General features: G+C 43.3%; 1 protein-coding gene across 1 annotated transcript in view; it reads right to left on the bottom strand.

The window, feature by feature from the left end:
- The window catches only part of CAMK1D (calcium/calmodulin dependent protein kinase ID), a gene marked incomplete in the record, with an annotated part of 231,385 nt that overhangs the window by 69,975 nt on the left and 143,458 nt on the right, over nt 1-17,952 (bottom strand). The window contains 2 exon segments of the mRNA XM_087722389.1: nt 2,135-2,261; nt 7,304-7,442. Coding sequence (XP_087578515.1) covers nt 2,135-2,261; nt 7,304-7,442 — 266 coding nt within the window.

The following is a 17,952-nucleotide window of genomic DNA, read 5'->3' as shown; positions in this document are numbered from 1 at the left end:
ATTCTATGTTCTTTGGTTACCACTAAACCCAGCCAATCTCATTTCTTTCCTAATTAGGTTCCTTTATTACAGAATGCTTATTAATCCTTTCCAAAGCAGGAATAACTATCCTAATTTATATAATCCAAAGCTTCTACAGAGGAGAAGGATGCGTTTTCTGGTCAAATATATCAAAAGTGATGATCCACCCCCCATTTCTTCCAAAACAAGCAATGTTGACCAAATCTGAGCTCCCTCTCTAAATCTCGGGCTTCCCATCATTGAGATTTTGTGGAAATGGGCTTTGTGTAACTCTTTGGTGGGCTACCGAGAAGTGGCAGCACATGAGCTTCGTGGAAATGTTGCAGATAGTTGCGATGGTGCTTTTGTTAGTAAAGTATGATGTTTCTAACACCAAACTATAGATCAGACCTAAAAGATAAAAGTTTTCTTCAAGTCGATTTCAATCTTCTGGTGATTGTATCATCATCTATGTAACCATGGGAGGGACTTGTGGGTGTGGACTTTGAGCAATGCACTGCCTTGGACTCTGATTTACTTTTGGATGCTAGTTGGAACCCTGACAGACATATCCGTCCATTTTAATCAGCAACAAATGACATGTCCTTAGATCATGGTGTCAGGTACGGAGGATTTAATAGCTGCCAGCTGATGTAAGGTTGTAAGATGTAAATTGATGCAATGAGGATGAATTAGCAATACACTATAGCCAGTTTAAGACTCCATACAAGTCTTTTACCGTTTTAAGAGGTGTCTATATAAAGGTGGCCATTAGAGGGCGATTCCCTCTCGCTATGTATCTCATTTCTCTCCTTGTGTGCGTAGCTGAGTGGTAAGGGATTTATCTACCATGTGTATGTCTGTATATATATATATATATAAACCGCTATTAATTGTCTAAAGGCTCTGTGTGCTGTGTTTTGCTCCTGGGTTTATCTCATAATAATCACACTGCCACAGCTCTGACGCATGGCCTCTGTATCTCTCTGTCTATTTTGAATTGTGAATTTTGCCTCGTTTTACAACCTTTCGTGCTATAGTTGGTAAGTGAATCCCTGCAGTTGATAAGCGGGTAACCTGGTTGTTAAACGAACCTGGCCTCCTCATTGCTCGTCGGACAGTCGCAAAAGGGGATCCCATTATTTATTATTATTATTATTTAATTAATTTGTAAGCCGCCCACTCTCAAAGAGACTCAGCCCTCCAGCGGCGCTCTAGGCGTCTCTTTTGGCGCTTCATCTCCCGGAGTTCCTCGGTAAACCAAGGAGCCCTCCTGGATCCACTGCCTCGGAGAGGCCGTAAAGGCGCAATCCGGTTGAGAGCCTCTGACGCTGCTGAGTTCCAAGCAGCAACCAGGGTCTCCGCCGGACTGCGGGCGAGGGTATCAGGAACAACGCCAAGCGCCGCCTGAAATCCCAAAGGGTCCATAAGGCGTCTGGGGCGGAACCACCTAATCGGTTCCCCCTCCCTACAGCGGGGGATTGGCTTCTGAAAGTCAAGCCTCAATAGGAAGTGATCAGACCATGACAAGGGCAAGATCTTAATGCCCTTCAAATCTAGATCACGCCTCCACTGCTCCGAGAAGAATACGAGGTCAAGCGCGTGACCCGCTGAGTGAGTCGGACCCCGAATTACTTGGGGTCAAGTCCATGGCTGTCATGGAAGCCATGAACTCCTGCGCCCCATCAGAGTGTTCGCCGAGCGAAGGCAGGTTGAAATCCCCTAGCACCATAAGCCTGGGGAACTCTACCGCCAGCTCGGCTACTGACTCGAGGAGCGAGGGGAGGGCTGTTGCAACGCTGTTGGGAGGTAGGCCCACTTGACCTTCAAGGCCCATCACCCCAAGACATTGCAACGATCATAAATACGTGTCAGTTGCCAAAGCTGGTCTGAAGTTTTGATCACGCGACCATGGGGATGTAGCAGTGGTCGTAAGTCATTTTTTCCAGTGCCATAGTAATTTCCACAATCACTAAATGAATTGTAGCAAGTCAAAGACTAACATGTTTTATGAAAAGGCCCAAGCTTTCGTGAGCTGACGGTTAGCTCTTCAGTTGCACGGATACGTCTTTCTGAAACGGAGCTAATAGATGATTTTCTAACTCTGCATACTCGGAATATTTGGGGTACTTACCAACATATCCTGGGGTGCCACAGGCCGTGGACATGACATCTCCTTTCCCCTCCATTTTGGACAATCCAAAATCACTGATCATGATTTTAGAGTCTTCATCCTGGCTGTAGTAGAGCAGATTTTCAGGCTGTAGGGAACAGCAGAAAATTAAAAAACCATGATGTGAGACGATAGAAGAATACAGATTTTGAGCCCATTAAGATGCGTTTCCAGTTTTTTCCAGGGTTTTTTTCCCCCGTCATAAAAATATGTTTAAAATCGCGTGCCGAGCCTGCAGCAATGAATAGGAAGGCACCGGTTTTCCTTAATAAGAAACAAAATTGAGTTAAACTCAATTAAACCAAATGGAGTGAAAGAGGGATGCATCTTGAGGAGAGGTGCCAGAGGGAGCGTCTTAGCAGTTGCAACGGATTAAACTACGCTTACTGGAAATAATTTTCAAGGACCTTATAGAAAGGTATGCGCGCTCTGCCTGTTTCCCTGGCTGCAACAGGCTGAAATGATTTCTGTGTGTGTAGGTTTCAGCAATAAGACAGCTAATTGGATTCTGATAATGAAACTAATAAATGCAGTAATAAAACAATAAAATAGGTAATTGAACTCTGAAGGGTGGGCCTGGATATTAGCGCCGGAAATTAAGCATCTTAGGCTCACGGTTTGCGCCTGGGTGAGAGTAGATAAATGGCATTCATGGGGACTTTGGCCCTTGTGCTCACATAGAGATTCTAGACTAAGTCCTTGTTTGACTCCTTCCCCCGGCTCAGCCAGTCTCACTCCTACACGCCTCTTCCAATTAAAAAATAAATAAATTAGGAAATTAGGCTTGAAAAGGAACATTGAGGAGAAACACGAGAAGAACAGGTTGGGTCATGTCCCTTGTGAGGGAGCCAGACATGACAACGATGAGGTAAAGGATGATATAGATTGAGTCTCTGTATTCACCTACAATTTTGCCTGACTAGCAAAATTTGCAAGCATCTAAAATATTAATACTTGATCTCATATTAAGGGTGGCTCAGTGGCTGAGATGCTGAGCTTGTCGATCAGAAAGGTCGGTAGTTTGGCGGTTCGAATCCCTAGCGCCGCGTAACGGAGTGAGCTCCCGTTACTTGTCCCAGCTTCTGCCAACATAGCAGTTGGAAAGCATGTAAAAATGCAAGTAGAAAAATAGGAACCACCTTTGGTGGGAAGGGAACAGTGTTCCGTGTGCCTTCGGCATTGAGTCATGCCGGCCACATGGCCACGGAGATGTCTTTGGAGAGCACTGGCTCTTCGGCTTTGAAACGGAGATGAGCACCGCCCCCTAGAGTCGGGAACGACTAGCACATAAGTGCGAGGGGAATCTTTACCTTTACCTAAAATATTAAAACTGGGTAATGAAAACAAGCATATTTGGAGGGAGGTGCCTCTCTCTTTTGGTAATATTATTGCAATAAGTCAAAGATTTCTATGCAATTACTAAAGGGTTATATTAAGTAGGAATCTGCCAATTTGTTGATTTAGGACATACCATTCTGGATCATACAGATGTTTTTTAAAGCTTTCTGTGCCCAGAATACCTCAAACTCTTTGTGGTTTTGGCAAATTCACTTCCATCAATTGGCTAAATGGTGCCAGTCCTAAATTTTACGTTCTGGAGGAAAACAGGAAAAAAAATTCAGAATTCCCCCAAGGTGCTCCGCTTCCAGGCTGATGAATTCTATAGATCTCTAAAATAAGTGCAAATCCATTTCCAGAATGATAAAATCAGCCTTTGAAACGTGCTCTTATTAATCCATTGAACATCTAATAAATACTTCTGTGATGGCGGTTTTCAATCAATTCTTATTCGTGATCAAACAAAAGAAGGAAATCAGGCGCATTTTTACATGGGCTGGGAAGTGAGCAATTTTGCTGATTTGAGATCAATCGACAAGCATATTTAAATGTGTGTGAGAGAGAGGGAGGGAAGGAGGGAGGGACGGAAGGAGGGAGAGAGAGAGAGAGAGAGAGAGAGATTTTCAGCCACATTGGAAACAGGCTTGCCAAGAAAAATCCCTATCATAACTTAATATATTCCTTTTACAAACGAATGTTCCAGGCAGGGAATTCCATGAAATGATAAGGAACAGATTGGATGATTTAATATCGCTGGATGTGAGGAGTTATACCACCATTTAAGGCAACGTAAACATCGTATTATGGGGGGGGAAAGTGGGCCTTTGTTTAATATTCACGTGAGACGAGAACATTAAAGAGATTCATACAACTGTTATCTATGTGATTGCAATTTATTTTATTTGTGTGTGGATACATGTGTGCGTTGCATTTTTATTAGCTGTGCACCTGTCCTTGGGGAAAAGTGCTTTGCAAAGCATGAGAGTGCTTGTGAAAACTTCTTTTCTTGTGCTTAAATCAGAGACGGTTTAATTTGACGGCTATTAAAAGCCGCTGCGTCTTCTTCCAAGCTCCCACACTTCTGTGAGAGTCCAGCCTCTGTCTACCTGTATGCACCTGTGTGTATAGCCACAATATTTGGAGAGAGAGAGAGAGAGACTGACAGAATCAGCTTCAAAAGCAGCCACACACATTTAAAGAGCCAAGGTGGCGCAGTGGTTAAATGCAGCACTGCAGGCTACTGCTAGATCAGCAGGTCAGCGGTTCAAATCTCACCGGCTCAGGGTTGACTCAGCCTTCCATCCTTCCGAGGTGGGTAAAATGAGGACCCAGATTGTTGGGGGCAATATGCTGACTCTCTGTAAACCGCTTAGAGAGGCCTGAAAGGCCTATGAAGCGGTATATAAGTCTACTGCTATTGCTATTGCTATTGCTATGTGTAAAAGACACGGCTGCTTTAAAGAGATCAAAATATCCCCCACATTATTAAAAAAAAAAGATGTTTAGAGTTTGGAAAGAGTGGAGAGAAGAGCAACGAAGATGTTTAGGAGCCTGGAGGCTAAACATATGAAGAACAGCTGCAGGAACTGGGCACATCTAGTCTAGTGAAAAGAAGGATTAAGGGGGATATGTTAGCAGCCTTCCAATATTGTATTTTTATCTATCTATCTATCTATCTATCTATCTATCTATCTATCTATCTATCTATCTATCTATCTATCTATCATCTACCTACCTACCTACCTACCTACCTACCTATCTATCTATCTATCTATCTATCTATCTATCTATCTATCTATCTATCTATCTATCACCTACCTACCTACCTACCTATCATCTATCCATCTATCACCTATCTATCCATCTATCTATCTATCTATCTATCTATCTATCTATCTATCTATCTATCTATCTATCTATCTACCTACCTACCTACCTACCTACCTACCTACCTACCTACCTACCTATCTGTTATTCTGTTATGCTGTTTTCCTTCCTTCCTTCCTTCCTTCCTTCCTTCCTTCCTTCCTTCCTTCCTTCCTTCCTTCCTTCCTTCCTTCCCTCCTTCTCCATCACTGGAGGCTTTTAAGAAGAGACTGGACAGTCACTTGTCTGAAATGGTAGAGGGTCTTGTCCTTGAGCAGGAGGTTGGACTAGAAGACCTCCAAGGTCCCTTCCAACTCTGTTATCCTGTTAAATTATGGAGTGGGGTGCACTGCCATGCTTCCCCTATTTCTTATGAGTCCAACGAGAAAATTGATATATATTTGGGTGGATTTTTTTCTTCTGCCCAGCTCCCCCCGGCCTGTGGAACGTCTACCGAATTCTGACATTTATCAGAATTATTTCCATTAGTATAAATGCCAAGTCATATATAAACTAATCCCCTTCCACAGCTCTTCTATAAAACACACCTTTCACATTCCTCTCTGGCATGTATGGCTTATAAGATTAATTTGTTGAAAAAAGGAGTAGTGTCAAGGAATTCCTTCCACCGAAGTGGAACAGGATCCGGCAGCTTAGCCACGCGTTGATGGAGTTATTTCAGCCTCTTCTTCTGCATAAAGGATCATTCTTACATAAGCAATTTCCTGCAGATCCTGTTGTTTCAGCAGAAGATTGACTTAGCAAAAGGTGATATGTCTAAGCCTCCTATGTTAGCTTTACACTTCAACAGCTGACTTAGCAAATGTGCTAAGAAGTTAATAACCTCGCTGACTGGACAAGTCATCATTTATCCACCATTATCTTCCCCCCTCAAAAAACAACAACAAAGATATAAAAGGGAGTTTTAAAAAGTCTGGTTTTCACACCAAAGCTCCAAACTGTGAACAACCACAACAGTTGCATATAAGTTACTATAGGAGGATAAGATGGTGGCGGACCAGTAGAAAGATGTTAGAAATTCTGTTTATATATAGCACCACAGAGCAAATAAAAGAGAACAATCACCATGTGCTTTACACTGTTTAACCGTAACAGGAAACAGGAACCTCTACTTAGAACAAAAGGGCATAGAGTATATACCATAGATCCAAACTTGCAAACACTGCCATCTACTGGCTGAATGCTACTGTAGTTGTTGCATAGAAATACGTGCCGAACAATGAATTCCAACAAAAGATTCTTACATTTTCCTAAAAACATTTGAGTCAAGACTACAAGGCTCTTTAGAGTAGCTTGCATCTTTAGCCGGAGAGATTTGGTTACAAATATTTATTTATTTCATTTATGCATGGTTCTGCAACTTTCTCCACCTCTGCTGGATGAGAATTTTGAGATTTGTAACCCCAAATCTCTACTGGTTCATTTTCTAGATTGGAGAAGGCTCATATCTATCTTGTTCGGGTCTGTGCCTTTGAATCAGTGCTGATGTCTTGAAATTGCCTGAATTAAGCTTCGTCGTTTAATTAGCAAGATTTCAGAAGTGGGTTTTCCATTGCTTGCTTCCTAGGGCTGCGGCAGAGTGGCTGGCCCAAAGTTAGTCATCCGGCTCGGTGACTAAGGTGGGACTAGAACTCACAGCCTCCTGGTTTCTAGCTGGATGTCTTAACTGCTATACCAAACTGGCTTTGAGATATAGCAATGAAGGAGGATAACTGTAGCTCAGGATTGCAATGAGGGGGTCCGTGGTGCTCTCTGCTTTCTTGCAGACATTTCATTACCCAACTAGCACTGATGACGTTAGCTAGTTTGGTAATGAAACGTCTGCAAGTAAACAACCAAGCTCAGAGGGAAGCAAGGACCCCTTTGAGATACAGTATATCTACGGTGCTATTAAATTTTAAATACCTTGAGGTCTCTGTGAACGATGCCCATCCGGTGAAGATAATAGACAGCATCCAAGACTTGTCGTATCAGGGTGCTGGCATCCTTTTCAGTATAAAATCCTTTCTCTACGATGCGGTCAAATAACTCACCTCCAGATACTCTGAAAAACATCAACACATACAGCCACATTAACAGACCTCTTCATTAGATAGTAGCAATAGCAATAGCAGTTAGACTTATATACCGCTTCATAGGGCTTTCAGTCCTCTCTAAGCGGTTTACAGAGTCAGCATATCGCCCCCAACAACAATCCGGGTCCTCATTTTACCCACCTCGGAAGGATGGAAGGCTGAGTCAACCCTGAGCCGGTGAGATTTGAACAGCCGAACTGCAGAACTGCAGTCAGCTGAAGTAGCCTGCAGTGCTGCATTTAACCACTGCGCCACCTGACCAATTAGAACCCCAAAGTCTCTGCATCTTTCTCATTTTGAATGCAGGCAACAGAATTTACTATGCGCAAGGGAGAAATTCATCTTTCATTTAAACCCTGATCACATTTTACTTCTGTACGTTTGCTTCGAGTAGCTTTGAAGTGTCGTTCGTGGGGGCCTGGGTGCATTGTATCCCAAAGGAATGCTCTATTGCATGTCTGGAAAAAATATCAACATAAATTAAATGATAAGATACCTATGTGGGCAATTCCCAGACGTGCAATAGAGAATAGAACAAAAACAGGATGTAACCACATACAGAGAGCTTCTTACCATAGAAAGAGATATATTACAGTTAAAAACCCCGAATGTATTAAAAGAGGAAAGAGTAATTCAAACCTGGTTTCAGTATGGACAGCTACAGGCCAGATGGAAAAAAAGACCAGAAAATTGGTATTATGCAAAATGAGGAAAGCCTAGTAAAAGAAATTAGGGACCAGAGTCAAATGCATATAAAAAGGTTATAGAATATATTGATAGAAATAGATTCTGAAACAGAGCAAGTTAAAGACGGTATGATAAAATGGGCACAAAAATTTTGAAGAACCAATAATGCTGGATACATGGGAAAAGATATGGGTAGGAAATGTAAAATTTACGCAAGCCCAAAACCTGAGAGAGAATTTTTACTAGATGTTTTACAGATGGCATTTAGATCCTAAAAAATTAGCTTGTATGTATTCAAACTTACAACCGAAATGCTGGAGATGTGATTGTGTTGATGCTACGTACTATCATATATGGTGGAGTTGTAAAAAAGTCAAGGCATTTTGGATAAAAATATGGTGGATTATTCAAAATATTCTTAAAAAGAGGATAAAGTTTATTCCTCAGTTATTCTTGTTAGGTATAATTACAGATGGTACAGTTATAGAGACTAATTTGATTCTGAATTTAACAACGGCAGCAAGACTGTTGGTGGCGCAGTACTGGAAGAAGGAAGAATTGCCTAACATTCAAGAATGGACGTTAAAAGTAACAAATTTAGCAGAGATGGCTAAAATATCAGCATACCTCAAGGACCATTCAAACGAGAAATATAAGCTGGAGTGGAGAAGATGGATTGATTATATTCAAAATAAATATGGGACTAAGAAACTTCAGTTAGCTTATGAATGAATGAGCAAGGAATGTTGCAACTTATCTAAAGTTGGCTTTACAAAAGGGGAGTTTAAGCGAGGGGCGATGCTAAAGTTAGCTAGTTTATTTTAGTGTATGGTTGCTAAATGTTTATACCCTGTATTTGCTCTGGGAGGTTGGGGTGGTGGTGGGAGGGAGGGGATGTGGGATCGGGGGGGGGGAGGGAAGGGGAAAGGTATATAATTGTAAAATTCATTAAAACTTTTAATTAAAAAAAAGTAGCGTTGAAGTGGGTGAGAACAGTCGTTCGTGGGGGCATTGTTTCCCAAAGTTAGTTATGTTTCTTAGAAAGGAACCCATTTGTCTGTTGCTTTTGCTAATTAACTAACTGAAATCCATGGCTGTAAAAATGTCAACACATTTCTTAGGGAGGGGGAGAAAATCTACTGTATTAGAGGCAGGGAAAGTCCAGGTGACTCAAGATAGAAGGACCAAGTTAGATGTTCCCTGGAGTTTCCCTTTAAGAAAGACACTTCTCTGAAATGGTTCGCCAGCTGGAGGTTGGACTAGAAGACTTCAAAGGTCCCTTCCAACATCATTATGCTGTTTTCCTTCCTTCCTTCCTCCCTCCCTCCCTCCGTCTCCATCGCTGGAGGTTTTTAAGAAGAGACTGGACAGCCACTTGTCTTATATGATAGAGGGTCTCCAGCTTCAGCTAGGGGTTGGACTAGAAGACCTCCAAGGTCCCTTCCAACATCATTATGCTGTTTTCCTTCCTTCCTTCCTTCCTTCCTTCCTTCCTTCCTTCCTTCCTTCCTTCCTTCCTTCCTTCCTTCCTCCCTCCCTCCCTCCCTCCCTCCTTCTCCATCACTGGAGGTTTTTAAGAAGAGCCTGGACAGCCACTTGTCTGATATGATAGAGGGTCTTCTGCTTCAGCTAGGGGTTGGACTAGAAGACCTCCAAGGTCCCTTCCAACTTTGTTGTTCTGTTTTCCTTCCTTCCCTCCCTCCCTCCTTCCTTCCTTCCTTCCTTCCTTCCTTCCTTCCTTCCTTCCTTCCTTCCTTCCTTCTCCATCACTGGAGGTTTTTAAGTAGAGACTGGACAGTCACTGATCTGAAAAGGTATAGGGTCTCCTGCTTGAGCAAGGGGTTGGACTAGAAGACCTCCAAGGTCCCTTCCAACATCATTATGCTGTTTTCCTTCCTTCCTTCCTTCCTTCCTTCCTTCCTTCCTTCCTTCCTTCCTTCCTTCCTCCCTCCCTCCCTCCCTCCCTCCCTCCCTCCCTCCTTCTCCATCACTGGAGGTTTTTAAGAAGAGCCTGGACAGCCACTTGTCTGATATGATAGAGGGTCTTCTGCTTCAGCTAGGGGTTGGACTAGAAGACCTCCAAGGTCCCTTCCAACTTTGTTGTTCTGTTTTCCTTCCTTCCCTCCCTCCCTCCCTCCCTCCCTCCCTCCCTCCCTCCCTCCTTCCTTCCTTCCTTCCTTCCTTCCTTCCTTCCTTCCCTCCCCATCACTGGAGGTTTTTAAGAAGAGACTGGACAGTCACTGATCTGAAAAGGTATAGGGTCTCCTGCTTGAGCAAGGGGTGGACTAGAAGACCCTCAAGGTCCCTTCCAGCTCTATTCTGATTGAATAGTTTTAGCTGTTGGACAAATGGCCTCACATTTGACTCTGGAATATTTTGGTAGACAGAGGAAGTTCATGGAGAATTCAATGAATATTGTGAGCAGTTACTCCTTGGTGGCCAAAGCTTGCCAAAAAACCCTGTAACAATGGAGACGTCATGTTACTCAATCGGTGCAACATGCACCCCATCCCCTTGGTCTGTCAGAAGTAACTGTACTAAGGATTTACACAACCGTCTCTAAGAGACTACAGGGAGCAAGAGAGCTACACTCAAGGTATAAAACTGCCAGGCGAAGAGACTCAACAGCCCAAAGAGATGACATAATTCGCTCCTTATTCCGAAAAGGAAATGGATATTAAACAGCCAGCATAAATCCTTTGCAAGCTATGCAGCTTGGAGTATGAAAACAACATGCTGAAACTTGCCATTTTTTAAAAAAAATATATCATTATAGGATAATAATACATTGCCAAGAGACCCCAAAAGACCCCTGGCTTGTCACTCTGTCGACAAGAACAAATTCCTACTGCAAACTAAGGGAGCCAACATGGCAGCAAGCCAAAATTTAAGCCAGAAAATCATCAGAAGGAAAAATAATCTTAAATTAAAAAAATCTCTAGATGATTTGCGGTGGATGGTCTGTTGACATTTAACTGCCCAATGTTTTAAAAGGAAGAAGATCAACATTACGCTGTTGAAGTTTAGAGAAGTTTAGACTTAAACCAGTGGTGAAATTCGTTTTTTTTTTACTACCAGTTCTGTGGGCGTGGCTTAGTGGGCATGGCAGGGAAAGGATACTGCAAAATCTCCATTCCTTCCCCACTCCACGGGAAGGATACTGCAAAATCTCCATTCCTTCCCCACTCCACGGGAAGGATACTGCAAAATCCCCATTCCCTCCCCACTCCACGGGAAGGATACTGCAAAATCCCCATTCCCTCCCCACTCCAGGGGAAGGATACTGCAAAATCCCCATTCCCTCCCCACTCCAGGGGAAGGATACTGCAAAATCCCCATTCCCTCCCCACTCCAGGGGAAGGATATTGTAAAATCTCCATTCCCTGCCCATTCCAGGGGAAGGTTACTGCAAAATCTCCATTCCCTGCCCATTCCAGGGGAAGGATACTGCAAAATCTCCATTCCTTCCCCACTCCAGGGGAAGGATATTGTAAAATCCCCATTCCCTGCCCATTCCAGGGGAAGGATATTGTAAAATCTCCATTCCCTCCCCACTCCAGGGGAAGGATACTGCAAAATCCCCATTCTCTCCCTACTCCAGGGGAAGGATACTGCAAAATCTCTTCTGTAGGTGTGGCCTGCTTTCCGGGTCCACTGGTGGAACCTCTTTTAACCGGTTCGGTAGATTTGACGAACCGGTTCTACCGAACTGGTGCGAACTGGTAGGAACCCACCTCTGACCGCCCCCTAGAGTCAGGAACGACTAGCACATTATGTGCAAAGGGAACCTTTTACCTACGCAGCGTTTAGTATCCCCAGCCGAGACAGCCAGCCATCTAAAATCCTTCAAATAATTCTTCCAATAATGTGTTTTTGGAAATGTCCCTGTGGCCCTCAACGCACGAGCATTTAGAGACCGTGATTAAAACGGCTGCCTTCTTCTGGCCTTCTTCTCTGTGCTGTTAGGAGCCAATTAAACCCCGTTCTGCTATTGCTTCAAAATAATGAATTAATTAATCCATTCCGAGCGTTGGTGTGCTGCTTTCTCTATCACTCTCCACGGAGCTTTAAAAGTGTCATCCTCCAGTTTTTATGGGACAGCAAAAGCTTAGTCGACAAGCCAAAACGACTGGAGAAAACATACGGCAAGGAACATCTGCATTTATTGCCTCGGTTTTTCAATGCTCCATTCAGAGAAATGCTTGCGCAAGTTAATTCCGAAACAGTTAGGAAAACAGGAATACTTTTGGTTTTAATGCAAAAAAATCCTCCTCCCCCCCACCGCCTATTTCAAGTGATTTACGGTTCCATCCCAGCATGTTTTGAGAAGTTTATCTTAGAAATATTTGCATGATTGCAGCCTTAACTGTTTTAAATCAATGGTTCCCAAACTTGGCAACTTTAAGACTTGTGGACTTCAACTCCCAGAATTCTCCAGCCGGCTCTGCTTGGCAAACTTGGCAACTTTAAGACTTGTGGACTTCAACTCCCAGAATTCTCCAGCCGGCTCTGCTTGGCAAACTTGGCAACTTTAAGACTTGTGGACTTCAACTCCCAGAATTCTCCAGCCAGCTCTGCTGTCTTAAAGTCTTAAAGTTGCCAAGTTTGGGAACCACTGGTTAAATGCCTGCGCATGTATCTGTTTTTCATGCTTAGCATCCAATTTAATTTCTTTTTGTCTTTTTGCTCAAATGCACCTTGATGATTTACGACACTCTTTTTTTTTAAATGCCAATACAGGAAGTCCTCCACTTACAACAATTCATTTAGTGGCCGTTCGAAGTTACGACGCCACTAAAATTGACTTTTTTTTACACTTACGACCGTTGCTGTATCCCCGTGGTCACACAATCAAAATTCAGACGCTCAGCAACTGATTCATATTTATGCCGGTTGCAGTGTCTCGGGATGTGTGTGTGTGTGTGACATGATCCACTTTTGCTACCTTCTGATGAGGAGAATCAACAGGGAAGCCCGATTCACTTAACAACCGGGAGACTGACTTATCAACGGCAGTGATTCACTTAACAACAGTGGCAAGAAAGGTCGTAAAATGGGGGGAAAACTCACTTAAAAACTCTCTCGCCCTAGCGTGGCTCAGTTGACGTCGTAATTCGATTGTACTATTTGTATAAAGATTTAAGTTCGCCATGTTCTGCTTTCTCAGAAAATATTGCAATTTAATGAAGTTACAGGGTGATTTCTTTATGAAGAAGCTATCAATCATAATCCGTCCTTTCTTGGGATTTATTTCTCCGATGTAGCATTGCATCCCAAGCTGTAAAAATCCTATTAATTAGTTAGACAGATTTTAACAGATACATTTCAATTTACATTTCAAGCTATACTGGCTGGGGGATTCTGGGAGTTGAAGTCTACAGGACTTCAACTTGCCAAGGTTGAGAAACACTGGTTTAATGGCACCGAAACAAAACAACAACAAAAAAAGATTTATAGAGTTAGGATTGGTGACGTCCAGCCGTATATAAAAACAACAGAGTTTGTGGTCAGCCCTAAATTAAACACGGAAAGGACATCCTCCCAAATTGTTATGATAAGGCAACTGGTTTGTAATCTGGAACAAACTTGATTACAATCCAATCTTAGATGTGGAGATGGGAGCGTTCGCGAAAGCCACTTCCATCATATAGTAAGAAAAAAATAATAAAAACCCAGCTTCAATATGAATTCTGTTCATTATCTCTCTCCTTTTAATATATAATTTCATTTAAAAACGTTTAAAAGGAAGTTAAGACTAACACAAACGAATATAAAGTAAGAAAAAGAAAGAAATGAAAGCGAGAGCTAAAAGTACAAAAAAAATAAAGGAATGGGAGGAAAAATAGAACAGAAAATGCTACTGAGATTTACAACAGTTGTACGTACAATGATAAGGTTACCTCTTACTTTTCGGCATAACTCTCTTCTTTCTACAATCTACCCTGTCTGAACTGGAAATCGGTGGGTTTTTTATTTGTTCCATATAAAAAGCCTACAAGAGGTTTCCAATCAGCCTTAAACTTGACTTTTCTCTGATCGAAAAAGTTAATTTAGCCATCTTTGAATCAGAAGAGAGCTGGGAGGGACCTTGGAGGTCTTCTAGTCCAACCCCCTGCTCAAGCAGGAGACCCTAGACCATTTCAGACAATGTATCTTCTTAAAAGCCTCCAGTGAGCCCCCACAATTTCTGGTGGCAGACTGTTCCACTGGTTAATTGTCCTCGCCTAGCATCATCTTCCCAAATCATTCCTTCAGGGTGAGTAATATGAATCTTTATATCCTTGTTCACCACTCACCATGAAGGAACGATTTGGGAAGATGATGCTTGGCGAGGACAATTAACTAGTGGAACCATTAAAAAAATAAAGATTGGAGTATACAGAGCATATGCAAATAATTCTGATTAAAGCTAATGAGGGGGCCCATTCTTTTGAAGATGCTATTGCAGAATGCCATTTTAGGATTTTTTAAAAAGTGAAATGTAGGCCCAAAAGCTGAACATATCAAAGAAGAATGCATACAAGTACAAAGCTAACTATTATATATGTCGCTATTACTATCCATAGATAGTTTTATTTTCCATTTTCATTTTCTTACAGTCACACATATACTGTACAGAACCGGGGCCATATAACATTAAACAATAAACACAGCCATTCCTCTTGTCAATAATACTCCCCCAAATAGAAACCCAATGTACCTTTTCGACCCTCCATACACCCTTTCTTTCGCCCCCCTCCAACTTTCCATCTTCCCTCCATCACTCCCCTCTACCCTACTTCCCTTCCTCCTCTACCACTCCTTTCTCCCCATACACTCCCTCCCTTCCTTCTCACCCTCCCTCCCGTCCTCTCTCCCACCCTCTCTACCCCTCTTTCTTCCTTCCCTCTACTCCTCCCTTCGGTGTATTTCTACTATCTATTAATATATTCAGCTTGTCCTATTTTTACACTGGAAGCTATTACTATCAAAAGTTTTTTTTCCTTTCTTTCACTTAAGGCTTTTGAAACAAACATTTTTTGTAGTTCTGGAAAAGTTCCCATAGGAGGCGCTGTGAGCCTATGGTTATCTTGCGAGTTTACTATTCAAGATCACCAAAAGTTCTTTTCAACTCTTAAAAGTAAATTCTTTGAAGTAGAAAAAAAAAAGAAAAGGCTTGTAATTGCTTGTAATTTCAATATTAATTGTGACAATCAGCTATCTGGAAGCACAGGTGAAAAGGACAAGCATAAATGCTTAAATAATTCAATGTACTCCTATCTCAGTTCTTTTCTGTTTTGGACACGGGACCAATGTGCTACAGCTAAAATGATAACTGGGATTTCTACCTTTTAACACGTCCTTAAACAAATCGTGAGACACTAAAATACGTTTCCATTCCAAGGTAAATTTGGCCTGACATGTCAAAATATAAATTGGATTCCTAGAAAAAGCAGAGCAGTAAGTGTTCGGTGGCTCAGTAGCTAAGACATGAGCTTGTCAATCAGAAAGGTCAGCAGTTCGGTGATTCGAATCCCTAGTGCCACGTAACGGAGTGAGCTCCTGTTACGTGTCCCAGCTTCTGCCAACCTAGCAGTTCGAAAGCAGGTAAAAAATGCAAGTAGAAAAACAGGAACCACCTTTGGTGGGAAGGGAACAGCGTTCCGTGAGCCTTCGGCGTTGAGTCATGCCGGCCACATGACCACGGAGACGTCTTTGGACAACGCTGGTTCTTTGGCTTTGAAACGGAGATGAGCACCGCCCCCTAGAGTCAGGAATGACTAGCACGTATGTGCAAGGGGAACCTTTATCTTTATCGTGTTTGATATTTATTCCATTTTCTCTTCCAAACTTTTCTTTTCCCAAGTATATTTTCATTCTCTTTTCTATAAGGCTAGTCACATTTATATTTTTCAATGTACATCATAACCAGTTTTTAATCAAGAAAACACTCATTTCAGAATCTTAATAACAACCCATCAGATGGGGGAAGGCAATGGAGATACTCTGAAAGTGACGTATAAGGCTGGCTGGCTGTGAGACAATTTTGTGAATTTAGTTACAGGAAGACAGATTCCAAGGGGAGGTCAGGAGAAAAATTCCAACAGGAAGAGTGAAAACTTGGTCTCCAGATCAAAGTTTCTCGACCATGGGAGCTTTGAGACATGTGGACTTCAACTCCCAGAATTCCCTGGGGCAACATGCTGAGGAATTGAGATTATGACCATAGCATTAGAGAATTGAGTGGTTCGGCAGCCTAGAGGTGAAGCTTTCGCCTCACAATCAGGAAGATGTGGGTTCGGTCCTAGGTAGAGGCAGATATTTCTCTCTCTGGGCACAATGAGAATATGTCTGCTGGGGGGAAAAAAACTCCTCATTGGCGACAGGAAGGGCAGTAAACACCCAGCTCTATTCAGTTGCCCAGACTCCACCCTGCAGGATTCAGAAGTGGCTGACCGACAGGAAGATGAATAGTTGTCTGCCACACCTATTCGTCTCCGCCCCCTGCCTTTTAACCCCAGAGCTAGGACGGGGCTTAGCTAGCAATTCTTCCATCCCAAGGACCGGCCCATAGATTTCCACTGCTCTCCTCTCCTCTGTGCGTCTGTGCATCAGGCACTGGATCCAGCTGTTCCTCCTCTTCCTCATCAGCCACCTCCAGACCTGGGGGCTGTTGACTCTCCATTTGAGGGCTCAAAGACGGCCTAGGCTCTGCCTCCGTCTCTTTCTCTCTGCCAGCTCAATTCCTGCTTATTTATTTATTTATTTATTTATTTATTTATTTATTTATTTTTAATTAGACTTATATACCGCTTCATAGAGCTTTCAGCCCTCTCTAAGCGGTTTACAGATTTTTAGCAAATTGAGTCAGCATATCGCCCCCACAATCTGGGTCCTCATTTCACCCACCTCGGAAAGGATGGAAGGCTGTGTCAACCTTGAGCCGGTGAGATTTGAACCGCTGAACTGCAGATAACAGTCAGCTGAAGTGGCCTGCAGTACTGCACCCTAGCCACTGCGCCACCCCTCAGAGCTCCCAGTTTGCCTTGATGCTGGCCCTGACTCCCACACCCCCTTTTCCTCCTCTGATTCGGCTGTTGGAAGAGTCAGCAGCCGACAGGCCACAACAGAAGGAGGGAATGCTCGGGAAAATGAAAGTAAGCACTGTGTCTTCTCCAGATGCTGCTTCAAGGTCACCCAGTTGGAAAAAGGAGGGGAGCTGCATACCAAACTGTGCTTGGACTCACCATTATGAAAACATCTTGCTTGAGCCTGATTGGTTACACTGGGGTGGACAATGAAAGGGAGGCAGGGGTGGGTTTCTCGCCCCGTTACAACCGGTTCGGTTGGAACGTGGCCGGTGGCATCCTCGTGCACGCGTGCGGTACACGCATGTGTACTAGCGTCTGCGCGACGCTCCAGCTGCTCCTGGATGATCGCGCAGGTGCTGTATGTGTCCTGCGCATGCGTGGAAGCGCAGAACTCATCAAAACCGGGTAAGGACCGCGGGCGGGCGGGTGGGCGCACCCTTCGACGTTCCCGGAAGTTACTTACTTCCGGGTTCGCTGACCAACCGGTTCGCAGGGACCGCCGCGAACCAGTTGAAACCCACCCCTGAAGGGAGGGGAAAAAAGTAGAAACTAGAGATTGTGGCCCGCGATTCTCCGTTCCGGCTTTGCAATACTGCAATAACACTCGGCTCCAGTAAAGCTATCGTTTCTATCTAGAGGTTGAAGTTGTGGCAGGACAGACGCAACCTCTGACTTCCTCTGAAGCTTCCACGTCCTACGTGCGGCCTCTAGGATCAGCCAG

The sequence above is a fragment of the Thamnophis sirtalis genome, unplaced genomic scaffold, assembly GCF_051295495.1.
Source record: "Thamnophis sirtalis isolate CommonGarterSnake01/CBP01778 unplaced genomic scaffold, rThaSir2_p1.2 scaffold_9, whole genome shotgun sequence".
Lineage (NCBI taxonomy): Eukaryota > Metazoa > Chordata > Lepidosauria > Squamata > Natricidae > Thamnophis > Thamnophis sirtalis.
Note: the sequence above shows the minus strand (reverse complement) of the source record. Positions and strands in the feature narration are given on the sequence as shown.